At 45.7% G+C, this 20,242-nt stretch overlaps 3 protein-coding genes across 3 annotated transcripts; 2 read left to right on the top strand and 1 right to left on the bottom strand.

The window, feature by feature from the left end:
- Positions 1–89: 89 nt before the first annotated feature.
- Positions 90–7,783, bottom strand: LOC143498948 (ATP-binding cassette sub-family E member 1). The gene is made up of 18 exons (XM_076993850.1): positions 7,653–7,783; positions 6,807–6,942; positions 6,626–6,711; positions 6,374–6,471; positions 6,021–6,138; positions 5,714–5,851; positions 5,524–5,593; positions 5,321–5,417; positions 5,144–5,233; positions 4,889–5,010; positions 4,571–4,792; positions 3,223–3,282; positions 3,053–3,111; positions 2,736–2,846; positions 2,492–2,634; positions 1,247–1,369; positions 988–1,099; positions 90–735 (listed from the first exon to the last, which is right to left on the bottom strand). Exons 2-18 carry the CDS (start codon positions 6,907–6,909, stop codon positions 688–690), a joined length of 1,800 nt encoding a protein of 599 aa, XP_076849965.1. The 5' UTR covers positions 6,910–6,942; positions 7,653–7,783; the 3' UTR covers positions 90–687.
- A 118-nt stretch (positions 7,784–7,901) lies between these two features.
- On the top strand, positions 7,902–9,621 carry LOC143498959 (anaphase-promoting complex subunit 10). The gene is made up of 5 exons (XM_076993869.1): positions 7,902–8,032; positions 8,288–8,407; positions 8,553–8,643; positions 8,763–8,883; positions 8,984–9,621. The coding sequence occupies exons 2-5, from the start codon at positions 8,293–8,295 to the stop codon at positions 9,212–9,214; spliced, it is 558 nt and encodes a 185-aa protein (XP_076849984.1). The 5' UTR covers positions 7,902–8,032; positions 8,288–8,292; the 3' UTR covers positions 9,215–9,621.
- An 853-nt stretch (positions 9,622–10,474) lies between these two features.
- LOC143498967 (uncharacterized) lies at positions 10,475–19,757 on the top strand. Its single transcript, XM_076993879.1, has 11 exons — positions 10,475–10,647; positions 11,980–12,243; positions 13,718–13,747; positions 15,078–15,110; positions 15,896–15,928; positions 17,651–17,686; positions 17,777–17,856; positions 18,351–18,444; positions 18,643–18,765; positions 18,961–19,155; positions 19,468–19,757. The coding sequence occupies exons 1-11, from the start codon at positions 10,614–10,616 to the stop codon at positions 19,515–19,517; spliced, it is 972 nt and encodes a 323-aa protein (XP_076849994.1). The 5' UTR covers positions 10,475–10,613; the 3' UTR covers positions 19,518–19,757.
- Positions 19,758–20,242: the final 485 nt, after the last annotated feature.

The raw sequence follows: 20,242 nt of genomic DNA on the forward strand, positions 1-20,242 counted from the left end.
TGCTGTCTTTTTTCCCCCGTTAATGTGTGGATAATCTCCCAGTGATTAACAGGAGCTAGTCCAGCACAGTAGTGGAATTAAAACATTCTTTCACAGAACTTGGTTTTTAATACATTTGTTACAACAGCTTTTCAATTAAGAAAAAATGTTTACAAGTGGTGATTCAAAGTGCATAAACACCAAATATTTGAGAGGCTGCTTAATAAGATATGATGGTATGAGTAAAATGTTTTATTCAAACTATACAGTTTGGCGTGTTTCTCGTTCACTCTCTGTTTTAGCACTTTGTGTCCATTAAAAACACAGTGTCCATGTGTTGACTGGCCACACAGATCTTTTTCTAGGTCCCGTTTAGAAATGTTTAAACTGCATCCTCTCCCCACCGTCTTCAGCAACGATCCCTCCGTGGTCTGGATGGACAGAGATTCAGTGGCTGCACTCCCACTAAATTCCTGCCATCCCAGCCTGCTGGAGGGTCAGCGATGTTATGAAGGAGGTGGGAAGAGGAGGACCACTCAGAATTACTGGACCTGGTTAATATGGTGGTTTTGAAATGTGTCAGTGTTCAAAATAAATGATCCTAAGTGCTGCTTCTTTGATGTCAAACACTGGGAGAGTTGTGGTCCAGTGAAATGGGACCAGTGGGGGAATATTTCCCTGACCTATTGGTTGTAGTATTGTGTTATTTTAGTCGTCCAGGAAGAAGTAGTTCCCACTTTTCTTTTGTTCCACGTCCTGAGGGGAGACAGTGAGGGAGGGACACGTGGAGACATTAGACAGCCGGGACGGTGAAGAGCAGTATGTATAATACATTTGTGACAGATCAAACTACTCGGGTCACTCTACACAGTCTCTCATCCTTTCACACTCGCCTAGATTCTGTTCTTCCATTACAGTATTTCTACACTAGAATTTTTTTTATTCTAGACATTTTTTTATCCTTTCCACCAATGCTGTAATCTGAATTTTGTGTGTGTGTGTACGTACTTTAATGGAGTTTAGCTTGTTGATTCTTGGTCTGAAGTTGTTGGGGTCTCTCCTGAAGGTGATCTCCAGCTGTGCCAGGAACTTGTTCATGCCAGCCAGCAGATTCTGTGGCCTGTCACACACACACACACACACACTTCACAAGTCGTCCTGAACAGACTGCTACACTTCTAGAACTACCTAAGCTAGATCTGAAATCAACTTGACACACAGAAGTGTAATTTTAGCAGCGCTATGAAAGGGTACGATGTATTCCTACGAGTTGGCGCAGGTGTTCCTGGAGGGAATCCCATCGAACACGATGACGCGATCAGCCAGGTAGGTGGCCATGATGAAGTCGTGCTCCACCACGAACGCGGTCTTCTTCGCATGGAGAATGAACCTAGGAGCAGACATGGAGGCAGGATGTCAACTTCACCACCCCGAGTACCTCCACCCTGGTGAGCGCCCCCCACCCCACCCTAAACGACCTCCACCTCTCTGGAAAAGCTTTCTGCTTGGTTTTGAATTGTAGCAGTAGGAATTTTTTGTGACCGTTCAATCAAAAGTGAAGTCGGGTTTGCAAATGAAGTTCCTCTCAAATGTGTTGAGGTCGGTGGTGTGAAGGCCACAAGAGTTCCTCCACCTTCAACACCACATCCGTATGGACCACAATTCACGTCTCAGTTCTGCAGGGGTGTTTCATGTAGTTCTTTATAAACCTCCTCATTTATAAAACTATTTCCTAGTGAACCAGGAAAGGATTCACCTGCAACTGATTTCAGCTGTTTAGATTTCACAATACAAGTGAACTTTGAAGAGAACTCCATTCTCTTCCTGGTCCTCTTCAGCACTGATGAGAACTCGGACAACTTGCTGCTCATACCACACTTCCTTCAGAACTAAAATCCCGTTGGTGTAACAATGAACTATGGGTAGTGTAGTCAGCACAGCATTTTATGTGGCAACACTTGTCTGCTAAATTCTCATGAATTGCGTAAGATCAGACAACTGACAAAACACCAAAATGGTAAAGTCCTGCATGTAGGGGAGATACTGCTGCAGGGGAGATACTGCTGCAGGATAGAAGTCCCTGTACAGCCTCTTATCAAAGTTTGGCTCACCCACACGGTTGTGTTGGGGAAACCCCCTCTGAGGCTTCCTGTACATTAAAATACAGAAAGGACCAGAATACAAACCACAACCACCCTGTAGGAGGGGATCTGGGTCTGGCTGGTTCTGGGGTTGTTTAGAGTGGAACGGGTGCATTTAACATGTTTACATACATAAAAGGTTTCTCTGCTCTCGACACAGCAGTGCTGGAGTGATCAGACCCTTCAGGGGGTGGAGCGGGGGTGGAGGGCAGGACGATCAGTGCTCTGTGCCCCACACCCAAAGGAGGGGCCACAGTCTTCACTTATCAGGAGCAGACCTGCTGCAGCTGTGATCAGTGCGCCCCTCAGCTCCCCCTGGAGGGCATCGTGGGTGCTGCAGGGTGGTCTGGGCAGGCTGGGAGCGCCGTTACCTTTTGACGACTCTGGCTGCCATGAGACGCTGCTCTGAGTCCAGGTAGGCAGACGGCTCGTCGATCAGGTAGACGTCTGCGGGCTTGCCCAAACACAGGGCTAACGCAACACGCTGCAGCTCACCACCAGACAGATTCTGAACCTACACACACACACACACACACACACACACACACGCTGGGAAACATGAACTAGACGAAGAATGAAACCAAGAGTGTGCAGCCGGTTGCCATGAGGACTCACGTCCTGGTCGATGATACTCTCGATCTGCATGGGCTTCATGACGTCTGTGACGAACTGGGGGTGTGTGTACGCATCTCTGATCTTATCATGCAGCAGAGCACGGACACTGCCCTAAAACAAACACACACACACACACACTACATTAAACACAACAATACCATCAAGAGTAAAGTTATCAGCAGTAGGAAGTCCAAGCTGTCAGTAAAACATGTCCAGACATGAATGAGGCAGCTCTAAACATGAACCAGATGAGCTGACGGACTGCACGTATCACACGTGAGCTCTGGGTCCTTCACGTTCAGTCTGGTTAGACTTACCTTAAACTTGGGGCTGATCTTCTGGGGTTTGTAACTCACGTTCAGAATAGGCACATCACCTACCAAACACACCCAACAGACGATCACAATGACGCCAGACATGCATATAAAGGTTTGGAACATTTTGTTCTGCAAACGTGTGTGTGTGTGTGTGTGTTTGAGAATTTCACCTCCTCCATCTGGTTTCAGGCCACCTGCCAGCATTCGGATAAACGTCGTCTTCCCAGTTCCTGCAAAACGGGGGGGACGACAAACTTTAAATTATTCATACATACAGGATCTCCCACTTACTCACACATCTGCTGATTTTCTTGAAAGGAGTTGCCATTTTATAATTGTTCAGGGTTCATACACTTTTTTGACAACTAATTTCCATGACTTTTCCATGACTTTTCCATGACTTTCAGACAAATTTCAATGACTGTACATTCTCTAAACATATGTGTAGACACGAAAAATAAGAAAAAATCCAGGCTAAAATTCCACAGTATATCATCAATTAATGAAAAGACACATGGTTTAATTGAAAAAATAAACATTTACCGTATTTTCAATATCAATATAAGCCGCATCTAAGTTTTTTTAATGGAAAATGTTGTAGCTATAAGCCGTATCCGGGCTAAAAGCCGGTGAGTTCCCTTTTACCGACGGGTCTGGTTAACGATGGACGGAGTTACGACCGACTTTTCTTAATTTCGCGCGGTGTGTGGAGGTGCAGTGGCAGCTCTGTGGAATGTTGTGGAGTGTAGTGGAGTGTTGTGTTGTGTAGTGTTGTGTACGATAAGCTGAAGCAGCGCAGCCTCCACCGCAGCCCATCTCGGCAACGCGGTCGCTCTTTCTCATGCTGTACGCACGAGAACATTGTTAGTTTTTTTTCTATTCTGTGTTTACGATCAAGGCGTGTCTAAATCTAGGTTCGCACTTAACGACGAAAACTGCTTTGCGTCTGACTTTTCAGTCTCTAACCCCAACGTTAACCAGTTGGTTAACCACACAGTGCATATTTTGCATGCCCCGTGTCCTTGTCTTTCTCAAGCCATAGCTTGTATTTGTCCAACTGAAGCAGCCATAGTTGAATCGGCATTTACCAGCATTACGCTGATTTACACGTCATCAAAGTACAATCTACAGCTCCGCTTGGAGTCCAACGCTAACGCAGCGAACTAACCTGTGAAGTTACGTTAGTGGTCCGCACAAAGAAAAAACATGGCTATATTATATATGTTTATTTTTTCTTCCGGTTATCGGAACGACATATATTTATTGTGTCAAGCAAATTTCCATGACTTTTCCAAAACATTTGAGTATTTTTAGTTTTTCCAAAACTTATCCAGGCCTGGAAATTGCTATTTTCAAATTCCATTACTTTTCCAGGTTTTTCATGACCGTACGAACCCTGATTGTTGCATCATAAATCAATATCACTTTTCTGTTAACTAATTAACTTAAACCATGAATTCATCACCAGCAGAAGCCCCGCCCACCACAACCCCTCCCCCTCCCCCGCCGGGCCCTCACCGTTCTCCCCGAGCATGACCATGATCTCGGAGTCGGTGAACTCTCCGCCCGTGATGGTGAGCTGGAAGTCTCCCATGCTCTTCTTCATGTCGGGGTACTGGTACCGACACATCTTCTTCACCTCCTCCTCCGCAGCCGTCTCCGCCACCTTGAACACCAGCGAGGTCTCCCGGAAACGCAGGTTCTCCGTCGGGACGTAGCCGTCCAGAAAGATGTTGATGCCTAAAAGGGAAATAAATGTTTACAAGTTAGTATGAAGGCGTCCTATTGGCCGGCGTAATGTCGTGGGGGTGGGGCCTGTGGCGTTGGTGCGAGCACCTTCCCGGACGCTGAATGGCATGGTGACCACACCGTACGCGCTGGGCACTCCGTACAGACAGCAGATGAAGTCAGACAGGTAGTCCAGCACACTCAGATCATGCTCAACCACGATGATGTACCTGCACACACACACACACACACACACACACACACACGCGCGCACACGCACACACACACACACACTCCACTCAGACTAGTGCTACTCTGACTGATGTAGTCAGACACACGTGTCAGGGGTCGTGGCATACGGACCGGTCGGGCGAGATGAGGGAGCGAATGGTGATGGCCGCTCGGAGTCTCTGCTTCACGTCCAGGTAGCTGGACGGCTCGTCGAACATGAAACTACGGAGACGGCACAAAGTCAAAAATGCCAAGACGGACGTTCAAAGGAAAAATGGCAAACAGGGAGAAGTAAGAGAAGTGACCAACATGTCTGCTCGCTGGATGCAGACCACCGCACAGGCAAACCTCTGCAGCTCTCCACCCGAAAGGTCCTCCACGTTACGGTCCCGGAGGTGCAGCAGATCTGACCAAGCACAGCGCAGACACGGTCAACGCAGCGCAGACACGGTCAACGCAGCGCAGACAGTCTTTGTATGGTTACACACACACTATGTCTAAATGTTACACACCTAGCTGCCCACACACTATCTCTTCTGACTTCGTGTCATCCTTCCTGCTCAGAATGGCCCCTACTGACCCCTACAGGCAGAACAGAGATTTACAACACAGCCACGGTGGTGAATCAACGTCTGGTTCCTCCTCTGCAAGCGGCCCAAGCCGTGGACAAGCAGGCAGGTCTGCCTTCATCCGGACGTTCACCTTGACGGTTTTGGGGATCTGGTCCACGTACTGTGGCTTCACGATGGCCTTTAGGTCATCCTCCAGGATCTTGGTGAAGTAGTTCTGCAGCTCAGAACCTCTGAAGTAGGCCAGGATCTCCTGCCAGTCCGGGGGAGCCTGCACAGTCCAGCCCGGTCACACACGCCCACCGTCAGACCCAGCAGAACACACACACAACCCTCATCGCTGTGTGCCGGCACGAGGCAGCACAGAGTTTACAACCAATTCACCAGCGCAGCTTCACAGTAAACCCCGAGGGGCACAGATACATGCGTCTGCCACTCACGTCGTATTTGCCCAGGTTGGGCTTCTGTTTCCCTGCCAGGATTTTCAGGGCAGTGGACTTGCCAATCCCATTGGTGCCCACGAGACCCAGCACCTCTCCAGGACGTGGGATGGGCAACCTGCCCAGCGGCGTGGAGCAGAGGAACACACATTCATCACACACGAGTCATACCAGAGGCACCATTACAGCGGCCGCTTTATGACGTGTGTGGTGCAGTGAGAACCACCACAGGTTAAATAAGGTGCTGTAACATTTTACACATGTAAGCAAAATCAGCCTCACATTTAAAATGCTCACAGCAGGAGCCTGCAAGCTTCTAGCAGTGCAGTTTGAAGGCCCTGGCGTGAGCCTACCTGTGCAGTTTGAAGGAATTGGCGCAGTATCTGTGCGTGGTTTCCTTCTCCAGATTACTCGGCAGGTTTACGATGGACAGAGCGCCGAACGGACATTTCTAGAAGGAAAAAATACAGGTCACAAAAGATGGACAGAACATGGAGACATGTAAACTCTGACGGTCTGAAACAAAACATCTTTAAGTCTGACTTATGATGATGATGAATGCAATCGATGAGACTGGCCTCTTGGAATAGTCTAATAGACGTTACCTTGATGCAGATACCACAGCCGATGCACAGAGACTCGGAGATCCACACAATCTTACTCTGGGGCGTCACTTCAATACACAGCTTACCTGTGCATGGGGAAAACGTGTTAAAACACGACACACGTGACGCAGGGTAGTAGTGTGTGTGTGTGAGTGTGTGTGTGTGTGTGAGAGCCTCTTACCCATGCGCACCACCGGGCAGCTCTTCTTACACTCTTGTCTGCATTTCTTCGGTTTACACTTGTCATGGTTGACGATGGCGATTCTCGTGTTTTTATCGGCCATTTCGGGGACAGCGAGCTGGGCTCAGAGTCCACGCTGAACACGAGAGACACGGTTCGGTTAGTCACCTCACTTACCATCAAACACAGTGGCACGTTTAAACCCGATCATAACGTACACCACACATCATAACGTACACCACACGTCTCGTGTCACCGGGAGGCTCTAATCATCTGAATGAAGCTTGACTGAGTCACACACGAACACAGCGGACCGGGTTTCACTGGCACTAATGGGGCCAGCGCAACGCTACCGACTGAGAGAGGACAGAGGACACTTGGCCGTCGTGTCTCTCTCTCACTGCACCGTCCTGTGTCTCTCTCACTGCACCGTCCTGTGTCTCTCTCACTGCACCGTCCTGTGTCTCTCTCACTGCACCGTCCTGTGTCTCTCTCACTGCACCGTCCTGTGTCTCTCTCACTGCACCGTCCTGTGTGTCTCTCACTGCACCGTCCTGTGTGTCTCTCACTGCACCGTCCTGTGTCTCTCTCACTGGACCGTCCTGTGTCTCTCTCACTGGACCGTCGTGTCTCTCTCACTGGACCGTCGTGTCTCTCTCACTGGACCGTCGTGTCTCTCTCACTGGACCGTCATGTGTCTCACTCGGTCGCCGCAGTCCGCGCGACGCTCGGGCCTTCCGCTGCGCACGCGCTAACATGCTAACACGCTAACTCATCCGTCCCGGGAACACAAGACGTTAACGGGGCGCGTGGGCCGTCACCGTCCGCCAGAACACGTCCGCTCACCCGTTACCGCCTCCTCCGTGTCCGTGAAGACGTGTCGGGTGCGTCGCTGTCACGCGTTAGTTCGTGATTAAGCACGTTAACCGCCCCGTGCACACCAACACAACGTGTCGCTCCCGCAGCCGGCAGCGAAGATGGCGCGAGAGACACGTGACGTTATCGGAGCGGCGACGTCACGGGAGCGGCGACGGCGTTGCGGTGACGTCACGCGAGAGGCGACGGGACGGTCCTCGCGGTGACGTCATCGGTGCGCGCCCGCAGCCGGGAAAAAAAAGGGTTTTGAAGTTGTGTGTGAATGTTCTTCCGGTGAATATCAAGAATAAGATGTTGGTGGGAACAAACGAGCGTGTGTCGCGGCTGAGAAGATAAAGACACAGTGTGAGGTAGCCGAGACGCCTTGTTATGGTTCCTCCCGTCATTGTGATGAGTTTTGGACCATTTCTAATATTTCTACGCGCCTGATTTGGGTCTGTGGCGTTAACGTTCATTACTGGACTAACAAGTATAGAGACGGTGGTCCACGCTCATATTATTTACATATATATCAGTCTGGCAGGGGACAGACCGTGTTTAACCCCTGTCATAACACACAGCACTACTGTAAATCTGAAGACCCAACACACTCTCCTCTCCTGCAGTAGGGATGGCGGCCGCCACTAAGACGCCCCCTGGCGCCGACCCCAAGCAGCTGGAGCGCACCGGCACCGTCCGCGAGATCGGCTCTCAAGCCGTGTGGTCGCTGTCGTCGTGCAAACCTGGTGGGTCTGAATGATGGCTCTTTATTATTCATGTATGATTTAACGTTACTATTATCACCTAACCATTCAGACAGTCTCTCTCTCTCTCTCTCTCTCTCTCTCTCTCTCTCTCTCTCTCTCTCTCTCTCTCTCTCTCTCTCTCCAGGTTTTGGAGTTGATCAGCTGAGGGATGATAATCTGGAGACGTATTGGCAATCTGATGGATCTCAGCCTCACCTGGTCAACATCCAGTTCAGGTACCCGTTAAACATCTATTTACACCTGTGTATCGCAGAAACTACTTCATATGTATTTGATATACAATAATACATTTCAGTAAGACACTTTCCCAATACTGGTCTTGGTGTTTGCTCAGGAGGAAGACCACGGTGAAGATGCTGTGCATTTATGCGGATTATAAATCCGACGAGAGCTACACTCCCAGCAAGATCTCGGTGAGGGTGGGGAACAACTTTCATAACTTAATGGAGATCCGGGTAAGAGTCCTCAGATTTGAACTTGATTATTTGCGTATTATTATTATCATCATCATTAGGGTTTGATGAGAACTATGTGTGTATGTGGCGCTGTGAGCAGCAGCTGGAGATGGTGGAGCCCAGTGGCTGGATCCACATCCCCCTACTGGACCTGGTGAACAACCCCATCAGGACCTTCATGATCCAGATCGCCGTGCTGGCCAACCACCAGAACGGGCGTGACACGCACATGCGCCAGATTAAAGTCTACACTCCTGTGGAGGAGAGCTCCATCGGCAAGTTCCCGCGATGCACCACGGCAGACTTCATGATGTACCGCACCATCAGGTGACCCGTCAGTAGAAGTGTGAGGTGCACGGTGCTGGGTCACAAGCGTGCCGTCTTCACCTCAGAGGCCATGGACAGTGTGGACACGCTGCTCACTCACACCCTGTAATGTTGGGACAGCTGCTTGTGATTCCTCTCAGAGAGCAAAGTGGAAATGCAGTTGAGTGATCGGTTTCAATTGGTTTTGGATTCTTTTCTGATGCCTTGTCTTGTGGCACATGTTTTGGAAGTATTGTACAGCCAATAAATGTTTCTTTTACATTACAAATGACTTTGTCCTTCAATGAGGTATTAGTTTTCTTTATTAACGTAAGGTTTCTAGGTGAGAACAAGGTTTGATGTTAACATACCCAAATACTGTACCACTGTTTATTATCTGAAAGCCTGAAGTACACGTGTGACTAAAATACTGCTTTTGTTGGAAGTAAATAAACAAATGAAGAACAAATGTCCAGGAATGTTCTGTGGCTGCCAGTGCTGTGATGGGCGGGGCTGTCAAAGGAGGCGGAGCATGCCACGTGTCATGTGACCACAGGTGCGTGCCCACTGGAGCTGCAGTTCTGACACTCTCTTCAAGATGGCGCTCTAACCCTAGCACAAAATCAACCTTGCCTGCAGTCATGAACTCATTAACAGTATTTTAGTGCCTTAACTCTTTCAGTAAATGGACATAGGTGAGACTCTATGTCCATTGCCTCCATTACATTGCTGTAAGGTTTGGCAATATCCAGGATGAGATGCGTTTTAACTTGGACATAGCCGACGTGCTGTAACTAGTGTCTGTCTGACTGTCTGGTTTCCTACCCTCTCACTAATGTGTCATCCAGTGATCCTGAAGTTTCCCATCCTGACTCGGTTCTGAAGTTCTGAACAAGCTTTGAACTTCTGAAAGCTATGCAGGCTCAGGAGCCATGTCGGTCCTGCACAGACAAACATACCAGCATCCATATGGTACGAGGATCTGCTTCCCATCAGACCCAGTACACCACATCAACCCTCCTGTGCTAGAATGCAGCAACACAAGGACGTCCACACAGTATCATGTTCCTGAAGACTGTCTGCACAAAAGCACATGAACAAGGCCCTCAGAGGAGCAGTGCACCTGTTCTAGGGAGGAAAGGATGAAAAGTCTGCGTTATAAGTACATCAGTGTGCAGTATATTGGGAGAACATTAGAGACAGTCAATGAAGACGTTTCTTTCTGCATCCTGCCTCGTGTGTGTTGGACTTCCTGTGAGCTGACATAATGCGCTCTGCACACCGCGTGTGAGGGAGTGTGCATGCATCCTGTTCAGGCCGGCGGTTTCGAAGACTGGCTCTACAAAAGGCGAGAGAAAAAACGCGGTTTGGTGTAAACGCGACACTTTTAAACTTCTCATACTGAGAGTTATCACACAAAATCCATGGCAAAATACCGTGTTTACAAACATATTCTTGGTAAGTTATTCATTTGTTTATTTGTATTGGTTATGAAAAAAGTTAGTTTTAGTTAAAAATTCATCACATGCCTTTTTGTGTGTGTACTAGGCAGATTTGGAACCTTACTGGTACACTTATAGAAACTTCACAAATTTAGCACACAAATATTAATATTTACTTCATATGCATGTTAATATATATATATATATATATATATATATATATATTATTAATATATATTATTATATATATATATATATATATTTCATCAAATAGGCTCTTGGTATATTTGGCTCTCATTTCATTTTCCATGACCAAGTTATCAAGTTGAGCGATGTCATAAACTACCTCCTAATGCAATAACAAAAATAACTGTTTACTGTGATATAAGATCAAATCCAGTTCACTGAAGTCTCCTGATGTCTTTATAAAAAACTTGTTTACGTAAGTGCAGAAAGGACTTTACTGTCTAATAAACTTTTTTACGAATAAAAAGTACAGATGTGCACATGGTGCCCCAGACGAGAGGTGGGATTTCACATTAGTGACATCTCGAAAACCGATGGAAGATCATAGCATAGCAAAAAGAGGTGTGATTAATGTAGACCACTGTAGCCTAGAAGAGCCATGCAGGCCTGTGAAAAGCCCTAAAGGCAGGTGAAAAAGCCCCTGCCTGCATTGGCAATGATGACATTACTTTAGGTTCATCACAGACGGGCCCACCCAAAGCCCCATAGGACCAGGTGGGCAGTATCCATTTATCAGAGATCTTCACGTTTCACAGGACGTGTGTGTATGTGTGTATGTGCACGTGTGTTAGGGTGGTTATGTGGTTTACTTTAATTCCTCTTTTAAAAGTATTAATAAGTTCCAGCACTTCTGCTGTGCTTTTGCGCTGCTGTAGTGGGCCTGTGTTCATTGTATTTGTTCAGTTCTGCTGTTGTGGGCCTGTGTTCATTGTATTTGTTCAGTTCTGCTGTAGTGGGCCCGTGTTCATTGTATTTGTTCAGTTCTGCTGTAGTGGGCCCGTGTTCATTGTATTTGTTCGGTTCTGCTGTAGTGGGCCCGTGTTCATTGTATTTGTTCAGTTCTGCTGTTGTGGGCCTGTGTTCATTGTATTTGTTCGGTTCTGCTGTAGTGGGCCCGTGTTCATTGTATTTGTTCGGTTCTGCTGTAGTGGGCCCGTGTTCATTGTATTTGTTCGGTTCTGCTGTAGTGGGCCCGTGTTCATTGTATTTGTTCAGTTCTGCTGTAGTGGGCCTGTGTTCATTGCATTTGTTCGGTTCTGCTGTTGTGGGCCCGTGTTCATTGTATTTGTCCTGCTCCTCTTCCTCCCCCTTCCTCCTGCAGCGGCCCTGCTGTGCTTGTGTGTGGTAAAGAGTGAGGGGAAAACCACCCAACCCCACCCCAGCCCCACACCGTTGACCTCATCCCATGACAACATCTCCACCACTGTCCTCACGACCAGCACAAACAGTTCAGACACCACCCAAGATATCACACCCAGCATCGAGGGGACAAATGATCCTGAGAATAATACGTCCAGCGATGACGACGATTTCAGCTTCACTGAAGCCCCTAACGAGATCATTCCCAGCACTACTTCATCTAAAGGTAGGATGGCACCTGCAACGTTATTTATGTGTGCTGGGTAAGACATAAATGCAGTTAATACAAACACTATGGAGGAAGCAGAATGTTTCGGTTTGGGTTATGAAACTTTTCATAACAGACTGACCCTAGATCAGCTCTTTTTTGCTACCATTTGAGTTCACTGTCCAATTACTGGGTTGGTGTAGGGCACGGGTGTGTTTGCAGTGTCTGAGGTGTGTGCTGCAGTCTGGTGCCTGCCTACGGTTTCTGGTGTAGGTGTTTAGGGGCTGGCCAGCACAAATGCCAACAGATACACGCTTTCACACACAACAACAAAGCGAGCTGGCCTCTGTACTTAGGGTTGATCAAAGTTCTCCATTCCACTCTTACTGGCAAGATGAGTGTGCAATAGATTGGTAGATTCCTGTCAGGCTAGCGTCTAGGCTAAATTTACATTTAGGGATTTCCTTCTCTGGTTACATCATGGCTGGTACATCTTATTAAATGTCTTAAAATTCTTTAAGAAAATGAACACATTTTGACCACAAGCTGTTACTCCCAGAGTAGCTATCATGCATCATTTTAACCAGAATGTCAGAACAACAGTTTCTATGGTTTTACCTCTAATTCAAAAGCACTGAAAACTACTGTGGAGTGGCTGAATTGCATGTTTTTAACTTTAGACTTTTTTGAGTTCTTTATTATTTTCACACTTCCTGCACAAGAAACATATTTGATCGGTCCAGCGTGTACAGTCCTGTAGATGGTGTGCAGTTGTGGTGTGATGGTAGAGGCGGTTGCAGTGTCTACCACTTCCTGGGCTACAGAACGACTGTAGAAAACTTTCAGGTCAAATGTTTGGGAAACAATGATCATCTACAAATTATTTTTTTGTTCTGCTTCACCAGTATGTAAATGACTCTGATAAACATTTACAACGTTCATTGTACAAAATGATCATTGTTGGGGCTGTCAGAGTGGGGTGTGTGTGTGTGTGTGTGTGTGTGTGTGTGTGTCTGTGTGTGTGTCTGTGTGTGTGAAAGAGAGAGAGAGAGAGAGAGAGAGAGAGAGGCACATTAACAGGCCCCTCACATTCAGTAGATCACAGCAGCACACATGACTATGACTTTAGTTGGTATCCTAGTTCACTTCAGTAACAATCTGAAGACTCTCAGTGGCCCTGATGCTTACCTAGAAATCTTAAAATGGACTTTAAATAAACAAACAAATGGTGTGATGGGGTCTCTCAGCTGAGTTAGGGGTCAACACTGTAGAGTAGGGTCAACACTGAAGTGTAGGGGTTAACACTGTAGTGTAGGGGTGTACACTTTACTGGTCTACACTGTAGTGTAGTGGTATACACTTTACTGGTCTACACTGTATGGGTGCACACTTTACTAGTCTATGTAGTGTAGGGGTGTACACTTTACTGGTCTACACTGTAGTGTAGGGGTGTACTGGTCTACACTAATGTGACTGTTCCTTTGTGTTTCAGAGGTGACTACTGAAAAAAAAGATTCAAAAGGTGAGAAGGTTCTGCACACTAGCAGCTGGTCCACACAGCAGACTCACCCACACTACCAGTGATCTCATTTACACACTTCTGTTTGTTTAGGGATTTTCTTCCCTAAACATAACAGTGAAGTTTACACTTTTCTGGTCTATACTGTAGTGTAGTGGTGTACAATTTACTGGTCTACACTGTAGTGTAGTGGTGCACACTTTACTGGTCTACACTGTAGCGTAGTGGTGTACAATTTACTGGTCTACACTGTAGCGTAGTGGTGTACACTTTACTGGTCTACATTGTAGCATAGTGCTGTACAGTTTACTGGTCTACACTGTAGTGTAGTGCTATACACTACTGGTCTACACTGAAGCATAGTTTACACTTTACTGGTCTACACTGAAGCGTAGTGCTGTACCCTTTACCAGTCTACATTGTAGTGTAGAGCTGTACACTTTACTGGTTTATACTGTAGTGTAGTGTTGTACACTTTACTGGTCTACACTGTAGCGTACTGGTGTACACTTTATTGGTCTACATTGTAGCGTAGTGCTGTACACTAGGTGAGAAGGTTCTGCACACCAGCAGCTGGTCCACACAGCAGACTACCCACACTACCAGTGATCTCATTTACACACTTTTGTTTTTCCCTAAACATAACAGTGACGTGTACACTTTACTGGAGTATACTGTACTGGAGTATACTGTAGTGTAGTGGTGAAAACTACTGGTCTACATTGAAGCATAGTTTACACTTTACTGATCTACACTGAAGTGTAATGCTGTACAATTTACTGGTCTACACTGTACCATAGTGGTGTACACTTTACTGGTCTATACTGAAACATAGCTTACACTTTACTGGTCTACACTGTAGTGTAATGATGTACACTTTACTGGTCTACATTGTAGTGTATGGGTTTACACTTTACTGGTCTACACTGTAGCGTAATGTACACCTTACTGGTCTACACTGTAGTGTAGGGGTGTACACTTTACTGGTCTACACTGTAGCGTAATGTACACCTTACTGGTCTACACTGTAGTGTAGGGGTGTACACTTTACTGGTCTACACTGTAGTGTAGGGGTGTACACTTTACTGGTCTACACTGTAGTATAGGGGTGTACACCTTACTGGTCTACACTGTAGTGTAGGGGTGTACACCTTACTGGTCTACACTGTAGCGTACTGGTGTACACTTTATTGGTCTACATTGTAGCGTAGTGCTGTACACTTTACTGGTCTACACTGTAGAGTAGTGATGTACACTTTACTGGTCTACACTATAGTGTAGTGGTCTACACTTTACTGGTCTACACTAACATGACTGTCCCTTTGTGTTTCAGCTGTGGATGAAAAAAACGGTTCAACAGCAATAGGTGAGAAGGTTCTGCACACCAGCAGCTGGTCCACACAGCAGACTACCCACACTACCAGTGATCTCATTTACACACTTTTGTTTTTCCCTAAACATAACAGTGACGTGTACACTTTACTGGAGTATACTGTACTGGAGTATACTGTAGTGTAGTGGTGAAAACTACTGGTCTACATTGAAGCATAGTTTACACTTTACTGATCTACACTGAAGTGTAATGCTGTACAATTTACTGGTCTACACTGTACCATAGTGGTGTACACTTTACTGGTCTATACTGAAACATAGCTTACACTTTACTGGTCTACACTGTAGTGTAATGATGTACACTTTACTGGTCTACATTGTAGTGTATGGGTTTACACTTTACTGGTCTACACTGTAGCGTAATGTACACCTTACTGGTCTACACTGTAGTGTAGGGGTGTACACTTTACTGGTCTACACTGTAGCGTAATGTACACCTTACTGGTCTACACTGTAGTGTAGGGGTGTACACTTTACTGGTCTACACTGTAGTGTAGGGGTGTACACTTTACTGGTCTACACTGTAGTATAGGGGTGTACACCTTACTGGTCTACACTGTAGTGTAGGGGTGTACACCTTACTGGTCTACACTGTAGCGTACTGGTGTACACTTTATTGGTCTACATTGTAGCGTAGTGCTGTACACTTTACTGGTCTACACTGTAGAGTAGTGATGTACACTTTACTGGTCTACACTATAGTGTAGTGGTCTACACTTTACTGGTCTACACTAACATGACTGTCCCTTTGTGTTTCAGCTGTGGATGAAAAAAACGGTTCAACAGCAATAGGTGAGAAGGTTCTGCACACCAGCAGCTGGTCCACACAGCAGACTACCCACACTACCAGTGATCTCATTTACACACTTTTGTTTTTCCCTAAACATAACAGTGACGTGTACACTTTACTGGAGTATACTGTACTGGAGTATACTGTAGTGTAGTGGTGAAAACTACTGGTCTACATTGAAGCATAGTTTACACTTTACTGATCTACACTGAAGTGTAATGCTGTACAATTTACTGGTCTACACTGTACCATAGTGGTGTACACTTTACTGGTCTATACTGAAACATAGCTTACACTTTACTGGTCTACACTGTAGTGTAATGATGTACACTTTACTGGTCTACATTGTAGTGTATGGGTTTACACTTTACTGGTCTACACTGTAGCGTAATGTACACCTTACTGGTCTACACTGTAGTGTAGGGGTGTACACTTTACTGGTCTACACTGTAGCGTAATGTACACCTTACTGGTCTTCACTGTAGTGTAGGGGTGTACACTTTACTGGTCTACACTGTAGTATAGGGGTGTAGACCAGTAAGGTGTACACTGTAGTGTAGGGGTGTACACCTTACTGGTCTACACTGTAGTGTAGGGGTGTACACTTTACTGGTCTACACTGTAGTGTAGGGGTGTACACTTTACTGGTCTACACTGTAGTATAGGGGTGTACACCTTACTGGTCTACACTGTAGTGTAGGGGTGTACACCTTACTGGTCTACACTGTAGTGTAGGGGTGTACACCTTACTGGTCTACACTGTAGCGTAGTGGTGTACACTTTACTGGTCTACACTGTAGTGTAGGGGTGTACACTTTACTGGTCTACACTGTAGTGTAGGGGTGTACACCTTACTGGTCTACACTGTAGTGTAGGGGTGTACACTTTACTGGTCTACACTGTAGTGTAGGGGTGTACACTTTACTGGTCTACACTGTAGTGTAGGGGTTTACACTTTACTGGTCTACACTGTAGCGTAATGTACACCTTACTGGTCTACACTGTAGTGTAGGGGTGTACACTTTACTGGTCTACACTGTAGCGTAATGTACACCTTACTGGTCTACACTGTAGTGTAGGGGTGTACACTTTACTGGTCTACACTGTAGTGTAGGGGTGTACACTTTACTGCTCTACACTGTAGTATAGGGGTGTACACCTTACTGGTCTACACTGTAGTGTAGGGGTGTACACCTTACTGGTCTACACTGTAGTGTAGGGGTGTACACTTTACTGGTCTACACTGTAGTGTAGGGGTGTACACTTTACTGGTCTACACTGTAGTATAGGGGTGTACACCTTACTGGTCTACACTGTAGTGTAGGGGTGTACACCTTACTGGTCTACACTGTAGTGTAGGGGTGTACACCTTACTGGTCTACACTGTAGCGTAGTGGTGTACACTTTACTGGTCTACACTGTAGTGTAGGGGTGTACACTTTACTGGTCTACACTGTAGTGTGGGGGTGTACACCTTACTGGTCTACACTGTAGTGTAGGGGTGTACACTTTACTGGTCTACACTGTAGTGTAGGGGTGTACACTTTACTGGTCTACACTAGTGTAGGGGTGTACACCTTACTGGTCTACACTGTAGTGTAGGGGTGTACACTTTACTGGTCTACACTGTAGTGTAGGGGTGTACACCTTACTGGTCTACACTGTAGTGTAGGGGTGTACACCTTACTGGTCTATACTAACGTGACTGTTCTTTTGTGTTTCAGTGGTGGATCGTGACAACAAGGGTTCAACAGCAACAGGTGAGAAGATTCTACACACTAGCAGCTGGTCCACACAGCAGACTCACCCACACTGCCAGTGTTCTCATTTACACACTTCTGTTTGTTTAGGGATTGTTTTTCTTATCCTCATCCTGATCTTCATCATCATTCTTGTCATCATTCTCTACATTCTTTGGAAGAAAGGACGGGTGAGTAAACGCCACTCAACCGAAAGGCCACAGCACGCAGTGAATCATAGAATACGCATGAATACTGAATTTATTCAAATGTATTTATCTCTAGTTTTGTAAATGTGATAGTTTGCAACTCTTTTGTTTTCTTGACTACATAGGTCTATCAATGCCATAAGCATCATCACCTAAAGAATGACCACCACCTAAATGCCTGCAGTTTCCCCATAGGCACTGTTGTTCTTACTGGAATGGAAGCTTGCTGAAAACGCTTTTTTTGTAATTTCAGTTCTGTTTAAATGACCTTTTCTTTCCTAAAAAGCAGTAAGGCACAAGGCGTGTTCTCACACAGTACGCTTCGCCTGTGCTAGCCTGGTGTCACAACCCTTGGGATGTCGGTGTTGCTACATGCTGGCTGATGTATGTGTGTGTGTGTGTGTGTGTGTGTGTGTGTGTGTGTGTGTGTGTGTGTGTGTGTGTGTGTGTGTGTGTGTGTGTGTGTGTGTGTGCAGAGCTACTCCTTTGACCTGACCTATCATGCCAATGACCATGACACTCCGCTGCGCAGCATGGAACAGGGGGGCACCTTTGAGCAATCCATCAAAGGCAAGACAACTCAGTTCCACCCATAATGATATTATTTATTCATGATTTATGAATAAGGACGTTCTCCATTCCACAATACCAACTAGTTTGATCCCCTCTGCCTGACTGTAACTGGGTCACCTCTGTATCGCTGACATTAACACTGTTGGATGAAACGTGTAATGATATTAAAACCCCTTATGTTGCTTCCTTGCTCAGAATCAGAGGCAGTTCAAGACTACATTCAGGATGAAAAGCCCCAGGAAGGCAGTCCAGTAGCCAATGGGCACGCAGTGGAAACGGATCCCACACATGGAGATACTGAACAAACCTCCTCATCTGGTGATGACGCGTATACCATCCAGAGATGTGATCTTTAAAAATCGATCAATTCTTTTGATTGGATACACATCATTAGTTTATTAGAATGTGCTGATAGTAGATCAATACACACCTTTTCCTGCTTACTTCTTTACGGCATGTGATGCCTTCAGAAACTTGAAGGGTGTTTCTATCATTTGCCTCTCTACACTACAGATGTAATTGCATCATTGAATCTTCTAGAAGAAGACAGCTTCTTGTCCGACACTAGTCTGACTCCACCCATGAAGAAGGTGGAGTTTAATCTGGACCTAGATCTGATTGGCAGAGATTCTGAACTGGCATCTTCAGCTCCAGATGACACTAGTGAATCACAACAAAACGAAAACAACAACAACGTCACAAATGCTGGTCTGTATCACTAAACATCCAATTTTACATCAGCCACATGAATAGTTCATTAGAACCACTAGCACTACTATGCCATTAAAAATGCGAATATGCTTATAAAGCATATTTTAGAATATTATGCATGTGATACACATACATGTGATACACGTAAATTCAGTTTGAAGTGAGGTTTTTTATATTGATTTGTGTATGCAAACATATCTGTTAATTAGGCAAACATGCATGCAAATATGTAAATGTGTGTAGCTGCGATCTTTAAGACTGTGACAGTATTTAATGTTATGCATCATGTATGTCTTTTGTGTGTTACAGGGAATGATATGGATGTCTTCACTGAAATTAATTTGGATGAGGCACAGTAACACAGACATATGTACACACAAACGTGCTCACACATTCACGTACATGCCTCCCGTTTATCTGGACAGATCTGTGCTGTTCTAGACATTTTCTCAACCAAGAGGCTAACATGTTTTATCAGTCTAACATATATACACAGGTTGTACAGGTTACATTTTTGGAGTATTTGTAATTCTACTTTGTTTCTTTTTGTACTTTTAATAACAGTTATGGTGTTATAAATAAGAGTGAAATGAATCAAATAAATATTGATCGTGATTAATGCACATGAGGGTGTTTGTGCTTTTACAACATTAATGATGCAATTACATCACCACCCCAATCTTCAGACATTTAGTAAACAGGACAAGGGGGTTTAGTATTTAAGGTCTACGTTTCTCCACAGAGAACAGTGACACCACAGAGGACGGGTCTCTACAGGGAAGACCATCTTCTTACTTTTTAACTACCTTTCAGATTGTGTTTATTGCTATCCTGAGCTGTCTGTGTAATTCAGATTGTGTTTATTGCTATTCTGAGTTGTATATGTAATTGTTGAGTTGATGGCATATATTATGGACTATCAGAAAAAGCCAAGGCCTGACCCTGGATCTGTTATACAAGCCAACAACAGATGCTCAGTGGCTCTGGACCCACCTTGGTGCTGTGATTCGACCCGGTTCTGGACAATGGCCCACTGTACCAGAGATTCGGGATGCTCTCCCCAAAGAAACGGCCATGTTTTAGG

The sequence above is a fragment of the Brachyhypopomus gauderio genome, unplaced genomic scaffold (genome assembly GCF_052324685.1).
Source record: "Brachyhypopomus gauderio isolate BG-103 unplaced genomic scaffold, BGAUD_0.2 sc127, whole genome shotgun sequence".
In the NCBI taxonomy this organism is placed as follows: Eukaryota; Metazoa; Chordata; class Actinopteri; order Gymnotiformes; family Hypopomidae; genus Brachyhypopomus; species Brachyhypopomus gauderio.

What these genes read in the sequence shown, in the direction of transcription:
- LOC143498948 (XM_076993850.1), bottom strand. Translation starts at nt 6,909, where the DNA reads ATGGCCGATAAAAACACGAGAATCGCCATCGTCAACCATGACAAGTGT. An exon ending in CCAACCTGGGCAAATACGAC is followed by an intron (nt 5,852 to 6,020) that starts GTGAGTGGCAGA and finishes TGGACTGTGCAG; the next exon opens with GCTCCCCCGGACTGGCAGGA. An exon ending in GATAGTGTGTGGGCAGCTAG is followed by an intron (nt 5,418 to 5,523) that starts GTGTGTAACATT and finishes GTGCTTGGTCAG; the next exon opens with ATCTGCTGCACCTCCGGGAC.
- LOC143498959 (XM_076993869.1), top strand. Translation starts at nt 8,293, where the DNA reads ATGGCGGCCGCCACTAAGACGCCCCCTGGCGCCGACCCCAAGCAGCTG. An exon ending in CTGGTCAACATCCAGTTCAG is followed by an intron (nt 8,644 to 8,762) that starts GTACCCGTTAAA and finishes GTGTTTGCTCAG; the next exon opens with GAGGAAGACCACGGTGAAGA. An exon ending in ATAACTTAATGGAGATCCGG is followed by an intron (nt 8,884 to 8,983) that starts GTAAGAGTCCTC and finishes CGCTGTGAGCAG; the next exon opens with CAGCTGGAGATGGTGGAGCC.
- LOC143498967 (XM_076993879.1), top strand. Translation starts at nt 10,614, where the DNA reads ATGGCAAAATACCGTGTTTACAAACATATTCTTG. An exon ending in CTTTGAGCAATCCATCAAAG is followed by an intron (nt 18,445 to 18,642) that starts GCAAGACAACTC and finishes TTCCTTGCTCAG; the next exon opens with AATCAGAGGCAGTTCAAGAC. An exon ending in TGAACAAACCTCCTCATCTG is followed by an intron (nt 18,766 to 18,960) that starts GTGATGACGCGT and finishes TCTACACTACAG; the next exon opens with ATGTAATTGCATCATTGAAT.